Here is an 18,727-nt window from a genome sequence, read left to right on the forward strand (position 1 = left end):
AAGTGTTATTTACTATTTTGTTCGCTGCTTTATACCAAGCACCGACAACAATGCCTGACATATAAATAAATGCTTAATGAAAAATGTGGTACAGAAACAAAATAGCTATGCAACACATATAAACCTCAGCCTAATAGAAAATTAAGAAATCTCCTTGGTAATGCTGGTCGTCATTGATGAACCACTTAATTTCTTATTCAAACATCAGGATATGCTGAGTGGTACACTTAGCTAGCTCCAAATCAAAGACTAAAATGCAATTTACTAATTAAAGTAATGGATTTCAAATGCTGATCTTTTTTTTTTTTTTTTTTTAGTTTTAAAGCATCTTCCTTGTATCTCATATTGAAAGTACTTTTCCAAAAAAAGTTATTTTTTTTTTCCCTTCGCTTCCTGGCATGCTAGTTACATTCATATTTCAGCATGGACATGAATATTCTGTTATGCATTTTAAAATATGAATGTTTTGGAGACTAACTTTTAACTGGAAGCATGTGTTGTGAGCAGAGATTTATTTTGGGAGGGGACTTGAGATTTTCCTTTGATCAATTCGTGATTAAAATTAACGTTAAGGTGACCTATAAATTTATAATGAAGACGTTTTCCTCAGGATACCTCGAAGTTAACAGAAAGCTTGAAGCTATTTTATTAGCATGCTCAGTCTCTACTCCCGCAGCTTCGTTTGTTGCACTAGACAAGTTCTCGAAGCCATACTGCATTTTTAGTAGTTAAAAAAATCCCCTGACTCATAGCCTGGCTCTATAATAATTTCTTTTCCTTAGCTGGGTTTTTGGACGTTTTACAAAAGCCATGTTTAGTTAAAGATTGAGAATATCCTCTGATAGCCTGAAGAGTATAAGAAACAAGCCTAGACTGCAATCTATTACCCAATCAATCTATAACCATCTCTAAATATTTAACACAACTTGAGAAAGAGAGATTACCTTGATTTTTCCAATGGGTGTCGTTTCAATCATTCAGATCACCATAGGTTTGGATGTTTGAAAGGTCCACTCTTGACTGCAATTTCCTCAGCATAAGAAGAGCTTAATTCTCATGCTGACTGACAGCCCATATAGGATTATGTTCTGAAAAACCCCTCCCCTTGCCAACATCTGTCCATTTATTTCAACTATAAAACAGACACTGAACTCCTTCAAACTAAGAGCCAATGCTAGGTCCAGAAATGTGATTAAAGCCCAAACAACCAAAAGTATAAACAGCTCTCAAAAAGGGATGTGAAAAGAAGAAAGATGCTTGCCTTAACACGAGCCATTAAAGGTCTCTCTATAGGTGGCCTCTAATCTGTCCTGGCAGGTGACTGAACGAAAAACCTGAGATCACTCCTGATACAAATATAGACGTAATGAAGATTGTCAATGGATTAATGCTGAAGTTCGTGTTAATTATCTCAGGACCATGGCAACCCTTACTGGAAATAGTAGACCAGCGGGACAGACTCCATTTTGATTTACAAAGCGAAGTGGCACAACAGCCAAAATGTACAAAAGCCATGTCTTTAGGCTAAGTGGAGAAAGTTAACATTAATGAGCGTAAGCGGTGTCCTTAGATATATGCGCATTAATATTAACTTTCCCCACCAGCACTGGGAAAAAAAAATTAGAACACTTTAAATAAATCAATTTATTTAGGATCAGCCTTGTAGATTTGGCTTCTGGCTTAATAAAGAGCAGTCGCCGAGGGATGGACAACATGAGTTATTGAATTCTCTCATCTAATCGCGTGGCTCGATGAATAAAAATCTCCCCATGCATTTGGTGTTGTGACCAAAATTACTCTAATATCTAAATATCTTGTTTAGTTTCAAGAAAAGAAAATTCAGATGCACTATTTTAACATAAAAACAAGCAAAGCAGCTTGAGGTCCTCTGAAATGATTAATAGAAAAGTGATTGGAATTAATCACAAACACGAGAGGAAGCTGAAATTAGAGAGGGTTATTAAGATACTCTCTGCTGTTTAATCTTGCCCCCTTATCAACACATTAACCTTGTTTTCTCTGCCTGAGCGCTGAGCCCTACAGCAAAATTAGGTCAGAAATTCACATCAGATCAGATCAGCTGATTCATTCCAACACAACCCTGATATGCAGCAGATCTGAGTTTAATTCTAGATGGTATAGCTGAGTGCTTTGGGGGTTTGTTTCCTATGCTCTCAGCACAGGAGCTACAGCCGACTGTAAGTATTTCTAAACATCCTAAGGCTAGCTGTAGAACAGTTCTGAAAGTTGACACAGGTATGTTTCTGTGCTGTGGTTCATTTAACTGTCTTCACTGCACCTGAGTAATGGTACTTCAACATGCGTTTTGATATAAAATAGGGTATTTCATTTTTCTGCATGCCTCCGTTTAAAACAACATCCATGAGATCATTTATTTGTGACCAAAGTATCTATTCATGGAACACTGAATGGGTATCGTTCCCTAAAATGCACTTCAAAAAAGTGCACTTTATTTCTATAAAATCTTCTGCCACGAATCCTGAGTATGATTCCAAAAGCCATTACTATCTGAAGGGAATTTATGTAATTGTTAACATGTCTTTAATAAGATCTCTCCGTATAACTGTGTCTTTCGGTGATCATTTAAAACCTTAACCAATTCAAAACTTGGGTATCACGACCACTTCTTAGGTAGCAATGAATAAGAAAACATATTCTGTATTTTAATTTTTTTTTCATTATAGTCCAAAGAAGGGGTTTCAGTGGTCCTTTGTTTCCCCTTGGATAATGGAAATATTAAAACCTTCAAATATAAATAGCTTCAAAGTATACATACTAATATACGATTGCATGTATTTTTAAAGGAGCTGTAAGTAATCTAATTTCATTTCTGACTGTCACTTTTAAAGAGGAAATATAACCTCATATAGATCCCTTGAGGGCATCTGCAGGGAACAGAGGCAACCCTAATCATCCTAAGTGGTCCTTTGTGTCAGAACCACTTTGCTAAAGTCAAAAGCTCTCTTCCAGACTTGTAATGTTTGGGAGAATTTCACTAATGTAGCATTTGTTTCATTAAGGGGAGGTGGGGGAGGAAACAGCCCTTCTCTGTAATAGAAAATATACACAGAAAGACATACTGCGAACAAATTTTCTTGTTGCTTTTTATCCAAGAAATATTTCCTGTATTGTATTTAAAATATTGCGGTGAATGATAAAATGAGACAGGGCAGGGACTAGTTCCAGAATTCAGAAAGAAAAATTATTTGAAAAGAAGCCTTAAACTTTTAAACGTGTTTTTGGTATATCAGATCATCTTCTGATTGCCCATCCTCCTTAGTGAATACCCTCACTTGATGTGCTAAACAGGGGTTTTGACTATGAATAGGGAACCTTCACAGCAGGCCTTATGTTCACAGCTACACGCAGGTACCACCTGACAAGGTGTCTGTGGTCAGACGCCGTTGTCATTGGTCACTTGCCTCCTTCTTAGTGGCTGTGTCAATGGTTCTATAGACGACGCACCATGCCTCTTAAAAGGCTCTTTTCACCCCCTCCCACACATGTGACAAGCGAGGGTTTTGTAACTCATCTCAAGTGAGCTCACTTGTTTGAAGCCGTAAGTTTTGTGTGTTTGTTTTCTTATAGGCTTTTTAACAAAAAGTAAATTTCATTTAACAGTGCCTGCACAAAACCATTAGAGTTTAAAATAGCAGAAATGATTCGCTACTAAAATAAGTTTTTATTCTCCATTAACTTTCCTTCTTTAAGTCTTTCTCTTTCTCGCCAAATATTTGGAGCTATTAAAAAAAGCACTAACAGTATCTTTTTATTTCTTTAGAATTTTTCTCCCAATAAGTCTTTTTGGTAAAATCTCGTTTGAGAAATGGAAGCGAAAGAACAAGAAAGTTCGTCGTGACATGTGGCTCAAGTTAGTTTAAAAATAAGGAATTGGGCTCAGAAAGCCTACGTGATAAAGTGAGGAAGATATTCTTTTTCGAAGAGCTCAGTGTTTTAAGCTTCCTAGCTTCAGCACAAAAGGCATTTCAGCCCATATGTGATCCAGAAGGTCAATCATAAGAAATCCTATTTCCATTTTTTAAGCAATCCTTGGCAGTCTGCACATTTCTGAAATTGTAACTGGCATATTTCAGAGAATTATCATCAATGCCTTTTCAAGGTCAAACATGCTCCATCTTTAGATTTTCAGCATTTACTTCCTATATATTAAACCATACTATATATTAAAAAAGGCATTTAGCAGGTATGATATAGAATTTTAATTGATTAGACTATGTTCATTAACATCACGTTGAATTTTCTCTACAACTTGACATAAACTGCATGTTAAAAATATTAAAATATATATGGAATTTAGATGTGGATATTCTGCTTCTATTGCCATTCCTGAAATCCCAACAGGCCTGCATGACCAGAATCTTGCTGTGGAGTTTTCAAAAATATTAAAAATACATTTTCTATTAGGAATATTAAACAATTTTAAAAACATACTTTGAGAACTTCTATAATATACGAGATTATTATATTTTTCACTGTCAGAACCCCAGGTCACCATATGAACAAAATAAAATTGCATTTGAACATTATGATGGATACTGAGATGGGATAACTAGAGACAGCCACAGCCAGTCCTGTCGCAAAGTCATGCAAGGCCTTTAGTCTCATGCTCCCGTCCAGTCATCATTCGCTTTCTTCCTAGCACTTTCCTCTCTCCAGCCCCCACCCCCCAACAATAGCCAGAGACGTCTAAGTCCTCATGCTGTACGTGGGTCCTGCTTTTGAAAATGAAAGACATTTGAGAAATCTCAACAATTCAGCAGTCTTTACTAGTATATTTTCTCTTCCAAAAATATTTGCACTTTAAATTAGGGTTCTGGAAAGACATTTGGGGGGAGGGGTGTAAGAAACGGTGGGAAGAGTTATTGATGGCAAGACGCAGACTGCATTTTTCAACTCCTATCAATGTAACGACTACGGGTACATTAAAAAGATGGCATTTGGTGTATAATGAGGTAGCTTTGGGGCCTTTTCATGCAGGGTTAGTCATTCATTTGTTCATCATTCGTTCATCCATATATTGTGGCATCTTTTCTCTTACAATGGCCGAGCAGTCTGTGCTCCTGTCTAAGATAGTTAGATCCTAGTCCTTCTCACCTGCTCCAGGGCATAATCACAGTAATTTCCCTTTCCATTGTGAGCATTCATATCAGCCTTTTATTATTATTTATTATTATTATTATTGTTATCATTATTTATGCCTACAGCACCTGGTCTTCCTAGGTGATCTCCCATCCAAGTACTAACCAGGCCCAACCCTGCTGAGCTTTTGAGATCAGACATCGGGCTTGTTCAGGGTGGCGTGGCCATAGACCATGGACCGTGGCTCCACTGGGGCGCGAACCCAGGACCTTCTGCATGTAAAGCAGACGTGCTGACCGCTACACTATGGAACCACGTCCAATATCAGCATTTTAAATAAGCTGTTTTCCTCTTTTTAAAGGAAAAATGCAGAAAAATAAACTTTCACCATAAACCTACTTCCCCCTTCAAGTACCCTTCATATTTCAGAAGAATGTTTAACCTCAAAGTCCTCAAATTAGTTCTCTGTGTTTCGTTTCAATTCCGTTCTTCCCACTCTCATTGACACAAACCCAGTAGGTTTTTTCCCCAACTCTCCATGGAAATTGTTCTTTGCAACACCACCAATGTGGTAAAAGGCATTAGTCAATTCTCAGGCGTCAACGTATTTGATCTATTTGTAAAATCTCTTTCTCTCTCTTCTTTAGTCACTTTTATCCCTTCACTTGGACACATCACTCTCCTTTGTGGTTCTTCTCCTCTCTCATTGGTGCTTTTACTGGATTCTTCTACTATTTCGATCACGTAAGCAATCAGGTGCCCTGAAGAATAATCCTCATTGCTTTTGTCATCTCTATCTAATTTTGGGTCCTAGGTATTCTCAACTAGGCTCCTGACTGTAACATCTGTAGAATATGACTCTTATACCACCAGCTTTGATCTCTAACATGAGTCTGGGATAGAACTGCCTATCCAGAATTCTCCACTTGGATCTCTGAAAGGGCTTCCAGGGTTGGCATGCCAGAGGTGAGCTCCTATTTCCCCACCATTTAACCTAAACTTACTCCTCTTCTAGTTTTTATCATTTCACCAAGTGGAAACATTGTTCTCTAGTTGTTCAGGCCAAAACACATCACAATGTAACAACGGCATTCAAAAACAACAACGAAAAAAACAAACTTGAGACCCGTCTTCAATTCCTTTCTCTTACTCAACTTCTACATCAATTAGAAAATTCCAGTGGTGCCCATGATTTGATCATTTTATGCCACCTTGACTGCTACCATTCTAGTTCAAGCCACCACTGTTTCTCACCTGAGTTATTGCAAAAGCTTTCTCTCTGGATCCCTTGTATTCAGTTATGACCCATCCAGCCATTCAATACAAAGAAAATAATAATCCTTATGAAATGTTCAGTCAAGATGTGTCACACCTCTGCTCAAAAACCTTTGACAAAATTTTTTTCTCTGTCAGAATAGGACATAAGAGCTTATAAGACTTTCCATTACCTGGTGGCCCCCTACCATTCTGAACTTACGCCCCTCAATCTTTGCCTTGATTACTACATGACACTTGTCCTCTCCTTGGAATGTGTCAAACTGGCTGTTCCTTCTGACTAAAATTCTTTTCCTGCAGGTAGTCACGTGACTCACATTGCTGGCAGTATGCTTCCCACATCTCATGTCCCTGCTCAAATGTAGTTTAAGAAGCCTTCCCTGGCCTCTGTTTTTAATCTCTTTTACCCTGCTTTTGTTTACAGTGCAAAAAATTAGTTTTGCCTCTCGCATATTTATATATACTTGTTTCCTGGGTGTCTTCACCATCCTTCTCTCAGAATGTAGTCTCCTTATAAAAAGAATGTCTTTCTGTTCCTTGGCATCTTACCAAGGTCTGGAACACTGCCTGACACTTAGCAAAATTTCAATAAATATTTTCCAATCAATGAATACATTTAATGGCAAGTGTTTAATGAGCAATAAGTAGGCTTTAGATTCTGTTCAAGAACTGCAGAGAAAAACAGAGTCTTCCTTCTCTTGAAACCTACATTATAGCTTGGATATTGGCAACCACGTATTGGTGCTTTGTTTGCTCGTTGCCTCTGGTCACCTTGCGCTCAGGTGAGAGATGCCCTATCTATCTCACTTGGCTCAGTGTCCTCCCTTGCTTCCAAGGTTAAAGTCTCTCTGCCTGATCTCTAATTTCAGGGGTGAGGTCTGAATTCAACTTGAACATAAGTCTACTAGGATTCATTAGTCTGCTTACTTCTAGTTGCTGTCCCCATGCCTGAGAATTTGGTTTATTCTTCAACCGTACCCATACCTAGGGACAAATTCAGGATGACTTTATCATCTAAAATCCCACTGCCACCAGGTCACTCTGACATAAAGTACTAACCTCTGTATCTCTCCTGTGGATAACACCAATTACTATTGCAGCAACAGCCCCACAAGTAACAAAGTTATGGAACCTAAAAGTAACCTGGCTTCAGGTATGCATTTTTCCCATATGTTCTACATGGAAACAATGCAGAGTAAGTGAATATCTATCTCATCAAATGCCAGACCCTAGACAGCAGTCTTCAGTCTTTTTGGTACCAGGGACCAGTGCTCCTATGAGAATCTAATGCCTGATGGTCTGAGGTGGAGCGGAGGTGATGCTCGCACTGGGGAGCAGCTGCAAATACAGATGAAGCTTCACTCACTTGCTCGCCACTCATTTCTTGCTATGCGGCCTGGTTCCTAACAGGCCATGAACTAGTACTGGTCCACAGCCCAGGAATTGGGGACCCCTGCCCTAGAAGTTTCTTGCTTATTCCTACTATAGCAATAGGGTCATTTTTCTCCTAATCTAATTATAGAAAGATAAACTGTCTATGAATTTTCAACTGACAAGTACCTTTTTTCTCCCCCACTTTGAGTTCTTAGTCATTTGACCCAAGAAAGAACTCTCATACTCAGAAGAACTGTTTCAAATAAACCATTGATATAGATTAACACACACTCACACAAACACACATACAGACACATGGTAGTGACTTACTCCTGTCCTTTGCTCTATACACAAACGGGACTTGACTAAAGTTTGTCTTGAGCTAAAGGGGTGATGGAGGAACAAATGTCCCCAGATTATTTAGGACTTCTTCAATTTAATGTGTGAACTGAATTATCTTTATTTTTATGCTAACATAATTCTAAGAAAAATATATTGCTTCACTAATCTAGCAGGAACCAACTCAAAGTTCACATAACTGAATTTCTTGGACCCCACTTAGGATGTAATGATAAGGTTGTGCTCTCTCCACTGCCTAAATTCCTACTTCTGTCTCTTGAACTTCAGAATTCTTTGGAATTGTGCCCCTTTGAACATTTGACAGTAAATTACCTAAAACGAGCCATTTTTGCTGTCTTACTATCTATGGATCTTTAAATAGAAACCTTCTGAAGGCTGTTAATGAAACATATAAGCTAATAGAACAGCGATAAGCACACTGTGGGTGCTTTGTAAAACCTAGTGAAACTATTCAGCAAATAACCCAGTTTATATGCTTATAGAAAAGATTGAATTGTTAAGGTTTAATGCTGGGATTGGGAAACTTTAGATTTTAGACAGACCTGAAGTTATTTCAGGAATTATGTAGGCTATCCTTTTTTATTTTGATTTTAAAAACTCGAACTCATAAAGGTAAAATAAATTGCTCACGTATTCATAGAACTGCATCGGATATATTTCACACACACAAAGAAATGTCCTAAGAAAGGGCATTTAGTGTACCCTAGAATGAAATCTGTGATACCAACTAAAATTAGGTAGAATTAAAAAAATAACATAGTTCTCAACAACAAATTAATTGAAGTAAAATATATTAATAGTGAACATGTTTATGCAGTATGAAATTTTACAAATATTTTTATACCAGGTAAAGCATAGATTTCTGTTTTAATAGTCCAGGGGCAGGGGAACCCTCTGAAAAATTTATGTCTATTTATTTTTCTAGTTATTTTCTCCCTTCCTTTCTACCCTCTCAGAAAAAGTACTTTGCTATTAAATGAGAAGAGTAATGCATCCTAACCTAGCTTCTTTATAAGAATGAACAGTTCAACTTAAAATAATAATTTCTTTTTCTTAATATCACAATGTTCACAGAGAGTAAGCGAAAATATTAATGCCAGATTTTATGAAAAATCTATCATCTATTAAAATAATTAGTTTTATTCAATTATCCAGCTAATAGATATGGATTAATTCCCTAAATTCTGCATCTTTGCACTTAGTAAATGGACTACATTGAAGAAACAGGATTCCATCAAACACAACATGTCTCTACCTGTATACCTTAAAACACACACACACACACACACACACACACACACTGTAATATTCTGTAAAACGAAACACTGTAATATTCTTTTGTCTTAGGAAACTTAGCCTCAGTTTGGAAGCTGCAGTCTAGGGCTCACTTGTAGCTGGTAGGTTTTGCAGCATGAAAGTCATTTCATTTGAACAAACCTGGAATACTTGGTACCAGACAAGACCTGTAATAGCCATAAAATCATAAAATTCTACACAGAGAGCATACACCAAGGGTTCCACTTGCCTTAAGATGCTTATATAATTCGAATTTTTGATGAGTCTTTTTACAATCTAGGGAGAAGATGAACTGTATGATAAGGTAAGAACTACAAACAAAGACCATGAAAGTGGGGATTTTCATCACACGCTAGCCATTAAAGTGTTTGTGTACTCTTTTTGGGGGCTTTTATCAAGAGATTGTTCAGCATGAACTTTAATTTTCAAGACACCAAGTTATTCTCTCATCCCATCTGTGTCTCCCCTTGTGCAACACACAAGTAAACAACTTTTGGTAACCGAGGTTTGGATCCTGTCAGTAGGAAGGGTTGAGTTTTTGTTATAGTTGAGATGCCGTTTTCACTTTGTCTCACTGAGTCTACCTTTCACAGTCCCCTTCTTGACCAGGTGACAACATCACAGCCTTTGCAGAACTCACAGATTTCCTTGTGTGCGCAAAACTCAGAATACTTTTATTCATACTTACCGTTTTATTGCTTCTTCTTGTCTTCGGCGTTTTTCATTCTTCTCCTTCAAGTAGGCCAGGTTTGTTTCATTTCTCAAGCGATCATTCTCTCGAGCGATGTCTGATGCGTTCTGAATAACCAAGCCATCATAGGCCTTCATCCCCAAATCTTCAATATATTGGAGAAATGTGTCCAAAGGGTCTTTCTCGGGATTAGAACTCATCATCTTGGAGGAGATCATGTAAAAAGGAACACTTCCTGTAGGATGAGAACGCATTTTCCTTACATCAAGGGTGAAGATAAAAGCATGGCGCTATTTATTTCCACAAATATCTTGTCAGCCCCAAACTTCAATGATTATGGTGGTATCTACCTGGAGACAATGTCTCTTTAGAAATCAGAGTATTTAAATAAATAGTAAATGAATGTTGCCTCAGTAGCAAACACTCATCAAAGCAACAAAATTAGCAGGACAAAGGCCAATGTTTTTGCATCAAAAGGTAACATTATGATGTGAATACAGCACAGTGCATGAAGATAAACATTTGGTTTATGTAATTAGTCATGATTTTGTTTCTCAAAAATGTGTCTTTATGTCAACAAAATATATCAGCTCCAAGCTTCATTTATTTCTGATCACCATAAAGACTTTTCTGTTCAATTTCAAATAAAATACTTATTTGAAACAAACTTTTGCGTCGTGTGCATTTTCCTCACAATTTTAGATTAAGATTTATGAATCTGAACTATTCATGTAGGATATAGCAGTCATCAAGAAAATAGACAGTTCTCATATAATTTGTATTGGCAATAATCCCTTTTCGACCCACCATTATTTTTCAAAATGGTGCCCTATGATGGCTTGACACTATAACTCAAATATCACAGGTCATCAGGACCACGTTAATACTGACCAGTCTGGTAATTCAAACAAAGACAGCTGTGATTACCATTGCCACATGAAGTTTTAAAAACCTCAGCCATGGAAAAGATTACTGAAAAACAAAATCAAATCAAAACAACAGCAACATAGGACTTTGAACCATTGCATATTACACTCATCTATAAAGTGATGAAAATAGTCTCTCTTACCTCCTGCTGAAGATTAAGAGAAATGATGACTGTAAAGAATTTAGCATAGAGTTCAACAGTAGTAACTATATAGTAATGTTAGTTAATATTGTTTTAATGAAAGTGTAGGAGGAAGATGGAGAGCAATAGTAATGTCAAATGTATATATGGGTATAGATGAATGGTGGATGAATAACTAGCAGGCTATAAAAATCAGCATGCCTTGGAGTAGAGGTATTCAATGAATCATAGAAATCAATAAATCCAGGGGATAGAGAAACTGTGCTTTAATCAATCAAAAATAGAACCGAAGTTTAATTAATTATATACAAGATTAAATATGTTACCCTTCTAGCTTAATAAAGCTTACTGTCCTCGAATGCATATTTACTATAGTATAGCAAACTATACTATAGTATAATTTGGTATAGTATAGTATAGTACAGTATAGTATAGTATAGTATAATTTAGGCAGATGGAAAAATCTAAAGCAAAATCAATTAACAAAGGAAAAGATTTGGTCATTTAAAAATTATAAATTAACTTTTTTTCTCCAAAATTGCAATCACCTTTTTACATCTTTTTACTTTCTTCAAAGGCCCCAAAAGATATTTTAAAAATATTAGCCCAGCTATTTCATGTAGAAGTCATAGACTTTCATTTCTACCATTGCAAATCATTTTTATTCTGTTTTTTTTACAAGTGTAGTCATGTTCAATAACCTGGATTGTAGCTATGGAAACTTCACTTCTTATCACAGTTTATTAACATTTTAGCTGCCAGTCAATCCATACATTATTTGAAACTCACTCTGAATTTAAGGTTATATTTCTTTCCCAATATGTATGAAATAGTTGACACTAGAGGATAAAAGTTATTTGTTGACGCATGACTTTTTTTTTGTTTTTATGTTAAGTTTTATTATTTTTGGTCTGGTTTTAAGCCATAATGGGTTAGCAAATGAAATGGTCTTTTAATTCCAACTATCTAACGTAATTGAATTGTATTTTAATATCAGTCCATCAGATTAGATGCTTAAGTGGTGGACACACGGAGGAATAGAAAATTACTATTACAAATGATTGCAATTTGGGGTAAAAAAAAATACAAGAATATGATTCTCAGAGAGCTAAAGCATCACCATTACTGAAAATTCACTTCTATCAAGATTTTCATCACTGGGTATGCCTGGATAAAAAAAGATCTGCATAACTTTATGGCAATTAATTCTACCATAACTAAGTAAACCAAGTCAGTATTTCAAAGATTCTAGAAGTCATGCCTCAGGGTGGGAGGCGATCACTCCCACTCTGCCCTAGAGCAAACTCTATATTTTCCATTGTGTTAGGCATTACCCAGAGGTTTTTATTTCTTTCCTTAAGTTTCTCTCCCATCCAATTGACACAAGAGATTCTTTATATATATTTTATATATTCCAAAGAGTAGCAAGGTTAATTGTGAACTTCTGAAAATTAACTATGTTACTATGTGTTCTTTCAAGCTGGCCAGAGTTTATATTATGTTTATTCAGAAAAAAAATTAATAATATTGTAAAATATCTATATTATGGAAAAGTGTATTATTATAAGATATTTTTTCACTAAGATAAAAATTTGGAGACTGAAAATCAACCACAAAATCTAGTAAAACTTCGGAAAAATGAAAATCGAATCAATGTTTGTAAACATGCTTATGTCATCTAATTCTAGAGAAGTACTTGATTCCATAATCATTCTTTCATTCAATTATTTCTTGAGCACCAGTTATGAACCAGGCACCGATAAAGGCAGAATTGTGTTCCTCTAGATTTTCACACTATAGTATAAAAGTACAATGAATAAACAATTACAACACAGTGTAACAAGAGCATTGACGCTGGTAGCAATGGTGACTTTCACTAGTTTGTCATGGTTTATGGCCACCATTTTTGATAATGAACAAAAGAAATTTGAAAAATTATATCTAGTCTTCAAAAATTAAAATTAAAATTAAACTTTGATGCTACCAATGTTTAAGCATCAAACTTTTCTTCTTCCTTGTGTAAATGTAAAAGCTAGTTTGTAATGTAGGACAGGGTTAGACAGTGAGGCAGAGCTGAAAAGTTGAACAATATGACCTGAAAATCCCAACTAAACCATTCATAGATCTCTGACTTTGTGCAAGTGAATTAACCTCTGCGAAGTTTAGTTTCCACATTTTAAGAATGGTGGTTGGAATAGCATTTACTTCCTTACATTGTTTGAGGAAACAGTTTGGAAATGCACGTAAGCGTTCAAGAAACGTTACCATAATTATTAGTCACTAACATTTTTATTAGATACTTTTCATAATTCTTAACTATGACAAAAATTATGTTTAGTAATAACTCCTCAACAAACATACTCTTACTTTGGAACATAAATGAATAGAATGTTTAGTGCACTTGAACTTTCTTAGTTATAAATGGAAGCTTTAAAAGGACTTAACAGATATGCCCACTAACCAAATGCATGAAAACAGACCACTTCCCAATTCTGCCCCATTTTCCACATCTAGAAAATAAGGGCTTTGGGACATATCAACCACGAAGTTCATCTCATCTCTCAAATATTCAGACACCACCTTCCCAAGCCAAAAAGTGTTTCTGAGGCAACTGAACAGTTTTTTGTTTTTTGTTTTTACCACCAACAATTGGCTCTGTTTTGACCATTGGATAGGAAATCAAGTTCTTTTATTTCTGGTCCTTGAATAAAAATCCTGTATAAAAACATTTTATGAGGCTTGTCTGAGGCACCTAATTCCCAAAGTTGGCGTCTTAGAAGAATGTAGTTAAGAAGCAAATAGGCTCCTTTCTTCAAATATAGCATCTTTAGATATGTCACAATCAATCAGCCTCCCTTACTAGACCTCATTATTGCATGGAGTGGTGAAATTGAAAGGAAAGTCTTACATTTCAACATCCAGCCCTTTTATTTGAACTAGTATATATCTGCCGCCATTTTTGCTCTCAACAAATTAGACATTTTAACTCCCCACCCTATCCCCTGTCCTTAGAGCACTGGTTGGAAGTTGGCATCTGTAGTCTTCATCTACGAGGTAGATATGTTTTCTTTGGAATTCACAGCATTGATTCAAAGAGTGTGAGAATTATGTGAGTGTGTTCTTTGTCTTACAAGTCGTGGCCAATATTTAAAATTTGTTTCAGAGACTCTCCTGGAAAAGCATCTGAAGTGACGGAGATCAGAATTCCCATACAGATCACAGGTAACTTCACGTCTTCGCTTTACTCCTTTATTCCTCTGCTGGATTCCACTGCACTTGTAAGAGATTCCTTTTGTTTAATTTCTGGACTATTGTATTTAGAATCATTGCCATTCTTATAAAAGCTACGGCTATTGGCTTAAATACAACTGGATGGTTAATTGCTCAGCTTTATTTTATTTTATTCTTTCGCCTTTTAAATTGATTTTCTGTTAACCACACTCCTCCTAAAGATAACTTTGTATAATATCGTAATACTTCCGAAAATTTGAAATTTAAAATGCACCAATTTATACTGAGGGGGATTTAGGTCATACTTAAAGCACTAAGCATTTAACTTTTTATTGAATGAATCATTTCTTTATTTTCTTTGGTGTGAAACCATCACTATACCTTCCAATGCTGAGCCTGGAAACTGAAAGTAGCATTGTATTTCTTTAAAATGTTTCCACTGAAATAAAATTATCTAGTACATATACGTGTGGACCATAAAATATACATAATTATATCAAAATGAAACACATAGAAACATAAAAAATTTACTTTTTCTTCTCTTTCTCTTGCCACTAATTGCATCCAAAGAACTCAAGAAGCTGAGATACTACGGGACTTTGTCAAAGCCAAAAAAACAAACAAACGAACAACAACAAAAAAAAACTGGATCACATTTTAAAGAAATAAGCATATGCAAAAACTTAAAGATCATACATTTACATGGGTTATTCCTTCTGTAAATTTACAAATCAATTTTGTGTGGCCTCAATTTACCAAAACAAATTTAATGGGGACATTAATCAATGTCAAGATTGGGTTCCTAATAGATTAGAGGATTTTTTTTTAATTAATTATAGGCTGTTGTTGAAGAAAAGGTATGTAAATAGGGTCAGATAAATATTAAGCATGCATCTTTTCATACATGTTAAAATTCTCTTTTCTCTTCTTAAAATTTAGAACAAATCCCTCCTTCAGTGTAATTTCATGCCTTGTGACATCAACCACTCTGGCTCCATAAAGATGGGCTCAGGTGGCTGGCAGTGCACACACACTTCTCAAGCAGACTTTTCTATGGATCATTCACTGCCATGTATCGAAAGGAGGGTTCTAGAATACCAATATCATCTGCGAATTAATCCACTGGCTCTCAGGGGTGTTGGTTCTTTTGTCTCTTTTTATCTCAGACTTTCTGAAATTTACTCAGACTTTCTGAAATGGAGCTGTCCCCCATCTAAAACTTTCCAAGTGGTTTTCCAAGTTGTAAAAATCTTCATTAATCCATTTATTTTCTACATCTACTGAGTAGTAAAGGAAGAAAACCACTTGTTTGGGAGTGAATTCTTGAAGTTCTATGAGAAGCTTCTTAAATTTTAGGTCATGGCTAACCCTACAAGCTAAACTTATAGCTCATAGAATAAGCTAAAGTTTATGTTATTATTATAATGTTATCTGTGTTATCTGGGAAAAATAAAATATATACAGGGAATAAATCTCCTCGTGGAAAGCCTAGACATTTTGCCTTCATTTCACATTTATGTATTTCATTTTATTTGCACATGAGAAAGTTTTCTAGTCTCCACTTCTTATTTATTTCTGAGGTTTTCAAACCACACCTATCTCAACACTGTAAGGAAGTTATTATGATTTGAGTTATTAAAATTTGATTTTCCCTCCCACTCCAGTCATCACATCTTCTTTGAGACAGAGATTCTTATTTTGCCCAGTAATATTGATTCGTCCAAATAAAAGTTTCCCAATGTAATTTTTGACTATATTATTTTTTTCAACAGGAGAAAAAAAGATCTTTTACAATTTTTGCATGTACTCACACCAATTTGAAAACACATTGTGAATATAAGTATTTAAATAATCAAGATTCACATACATATGTAAATATGTATGCAAATTAATTTCTAAAATTTGCTGACTTCATATTGGACCAAATCAACAGACTAGATTGCCTGGTTATAGTACATAACCCATGTAAACCATGTCAAATTGTTTTCCTGATAAAATCTCATAATCCGTCAAAATTCAGTCTTGTAATTTCACTTTGATTATCCTTGAAATCCTACTCACAACCCCACAAACTGTCACGTTCATTTTCTCATTCTCACTGTCATCAAAATGCAGCTGTTCTGCCCAAAATGGGAAATGTTAGAGTTAAAACCAAGAGAGCTTGTTGAAGTGACGACAAAGACACTGATTGCTTTTTTTTTTTTTTTCCTCAGAAAGCAGATTACTTTGGAGTGAGTTTTTTCTCCACTATCTCCCTTTCCAAATGGGTAAAATGGGCATAGAGCATGTTAATGCAGTAGCATCATAAATCAGAAATTCCTCTTCAACTTCTAGGTTGTCATGGTGCTATTTGCCCATGGTCTAAAGTGATTGTACATTTCTACTACTATTGGGGATTTGTGCAAAATGTCAATGACCGAGGTACTTTTTGAGCCATTGGCCAAATGTTTTCAAATGCTTACAAGGCAGTATTTGCAAAGTCAGTATATGGTCAGTCTAATAAATTGCTGACTGAAGTTACAATGCAAACTGTAGTTGAATTGGGAGTCTGTGACTTATTTGTTTTTTTTTCAAACAATAGCCAATCTTCTGGTGTCTAGGATTTTTATGCTTCTCCCTCTAAACTTTACAGAATGCTTCAAGTCCTTGGGCTTCTCTAGTTCCTTGTGAAATCATAATATTTTTTTCTTGGGTCTGTTTTTATTAATTTGTCAATTTCTTTTAGAGTCTCTGTCTTTGCTGAGTTGGCAATCATATGTTGCAGATTCCATGGGAAAAAATAAAATAATAATTTTGGCATGTGTGCCTTACATTTTCTCATATTAATTTGTTTACCACTTGGCAATATAGAAAATAAGTTGAAGCATTATTTATAACCTAAAGAAGTAGGAGAGGAGTTAATTTGCACTACAATTATTATTTCACACTATTTGTTTATAAATTCTTGCATGTTTAAAGGGCCAAAACTATACTGTGTGAATTCTTCAATTAAATTCCCTTATTTGTGAGCTATATTTAGGAAAAAAATCCAGTTCTCTGGTACCAAAACAACTTTAGGGTTTTCTAATGCAAATAAATATTATTTCATGTAATATTTCTTCCTAGTAGAGAGTACCTACATTTCATGTATTTTAAATATTGCTGGTAGTTGGAAAAATTAGACTAGAGACACCGCCAACAAAATAAGTTTATGTCCCAAGTAAAACAAGTCCATCTGAAGTTCTGTAGAAAATATTTATTGTGATGAGTCTAAACAGCTATTAAAATACATGTTTATCAAAAAGATTTATGTCTAATCATTTAGGAAGAAGCAGTTTCAGGTTCGGTGTCTGTCTGATAGTTTGTATTTTTTAGGGGGGTACTGTATTATTTTCGAGAACATAGAATTTGGCTGACACAAGTGTGCTAAGAGACTGTTGTAAAATATTTATGGTATGGAATAGCAGATAAATAGCTAGCATGCACTATGTGAATGCCAATTAATACCCTGGAAAATATTTTCAATGCTTTTAATAATTCAACATGGCTTATTTTACCAATTAAAATCTAGTTTAACCATTTTTGTGGTAATGTAACTAAGTGGGTAAGAGGATATAAAACAGCCTGAGGCTCATTAAAGCCCTAGATGCCTTCGCTGTGGCTTTATTTCTGTTCCTCCTAATAAGACATGCAAACTTCAGCATTAAGTATCCCCAGATAAAATCTATTCCATTTCATAACCAGATTGCTTGATTTATTTAGTGCTGGATTCAATTAGCATGCTTAGAGAATCTGAAAAATGAGATACATACCAAAATTTAAGTCCCCAGGGAGAGCTAAGTGCAATAATCAGAAGGTGACTTGTGTCTGTCTGAGCCCTCTCTCGCGGTTGATCTCAGGGCAGTTCTGTAGGAGTAATCCAGCACCATAAGGAATAGACTTGTAGTTCAGCTCAGTTTTTCTTCAATTAAAGTGCATTGTATCTGGATGGGGTAAGTGTCCACTCCCAGATTCTTCATCACTAGAGATCAGAGAATTCTTGAGGTTCTTCCTATCACATAAAATGGTCTTTAAAGTTTTCTAGGAAGATACAGTGGCAGAAGACAGGTGCTTGCTTCCTTAAATCGACATTCAGAGAAAAGAGGGCATAGCTAATGGGTGGGGACGAACACACAGCCCCTCTCCTTCCAGGTCCAGCCGGGAAGAAATTCAATGATTTTACCCACTTTGCTACACAGATGATTACAAGACTCGAAACAATCACCCAGGCTGGCTAAGGTGCCTCATTTGATTATATTCTGTAAAGATAAAAATAAAAGAAAACAAAAAAT

The 18,727-nt window shown here is 35.6% G+C and overlaps 1 protein-coding gene across 2 annotated transcripts in view; it reads right to left on the bottom strand.

Moving 5' to 3' along the window:
* NYAP2 (neuronal tyrosine-phosphorylated phosphoinositide-3-kinase adaptor 2) overlaps nt 1–18,546 on the bottom strand; it is a 240,726-nt gene extending 222,180 nt beyond the window's left edge. Inside the window, exons 1-2 of one of the 2 annotated variants that reach the window (XM_011364076.2) lie at nt 18,209–18,235; nt 10,115–10,352 (exon numbers count right to left, since the gene is read on the bottom strand). In XM_011364076.2, the coding sequence (XP_011362378.1) occupies nt 10,115–10,335 (221 nt within the window). In that variant the 5' untranslated portion in view covers nt 10,336–10,352; nt 18,209–18,235. Of the gene's footprint in view, nt 1–10,114; nt 10,353–18,208 lie in introns of both variants that reach the window. The other variant, XM_011364077.1, reaches the window with a different exon arrangement.
* Between the last annotated feature and the right edge of the window lie 181 nt (nt 18,547–18,727).

The sequence above is a fragment of the Pteropus vampyrus genome, unplaced genomic scaffold, assembly GCF_000151845.1.
Source record: "Pteropus vampyrus isolate Shadow unplaced genomic scaffold, Pvam_2.0 Scaffold93, whole genome shotgun sequence".
Taxonomy (NCBI): Eukaryota; Metazoa; Chordata; class Mammalia; order Chiroptera; family Pteropodidae; genus Pteropus; species Pteropus vampyrus.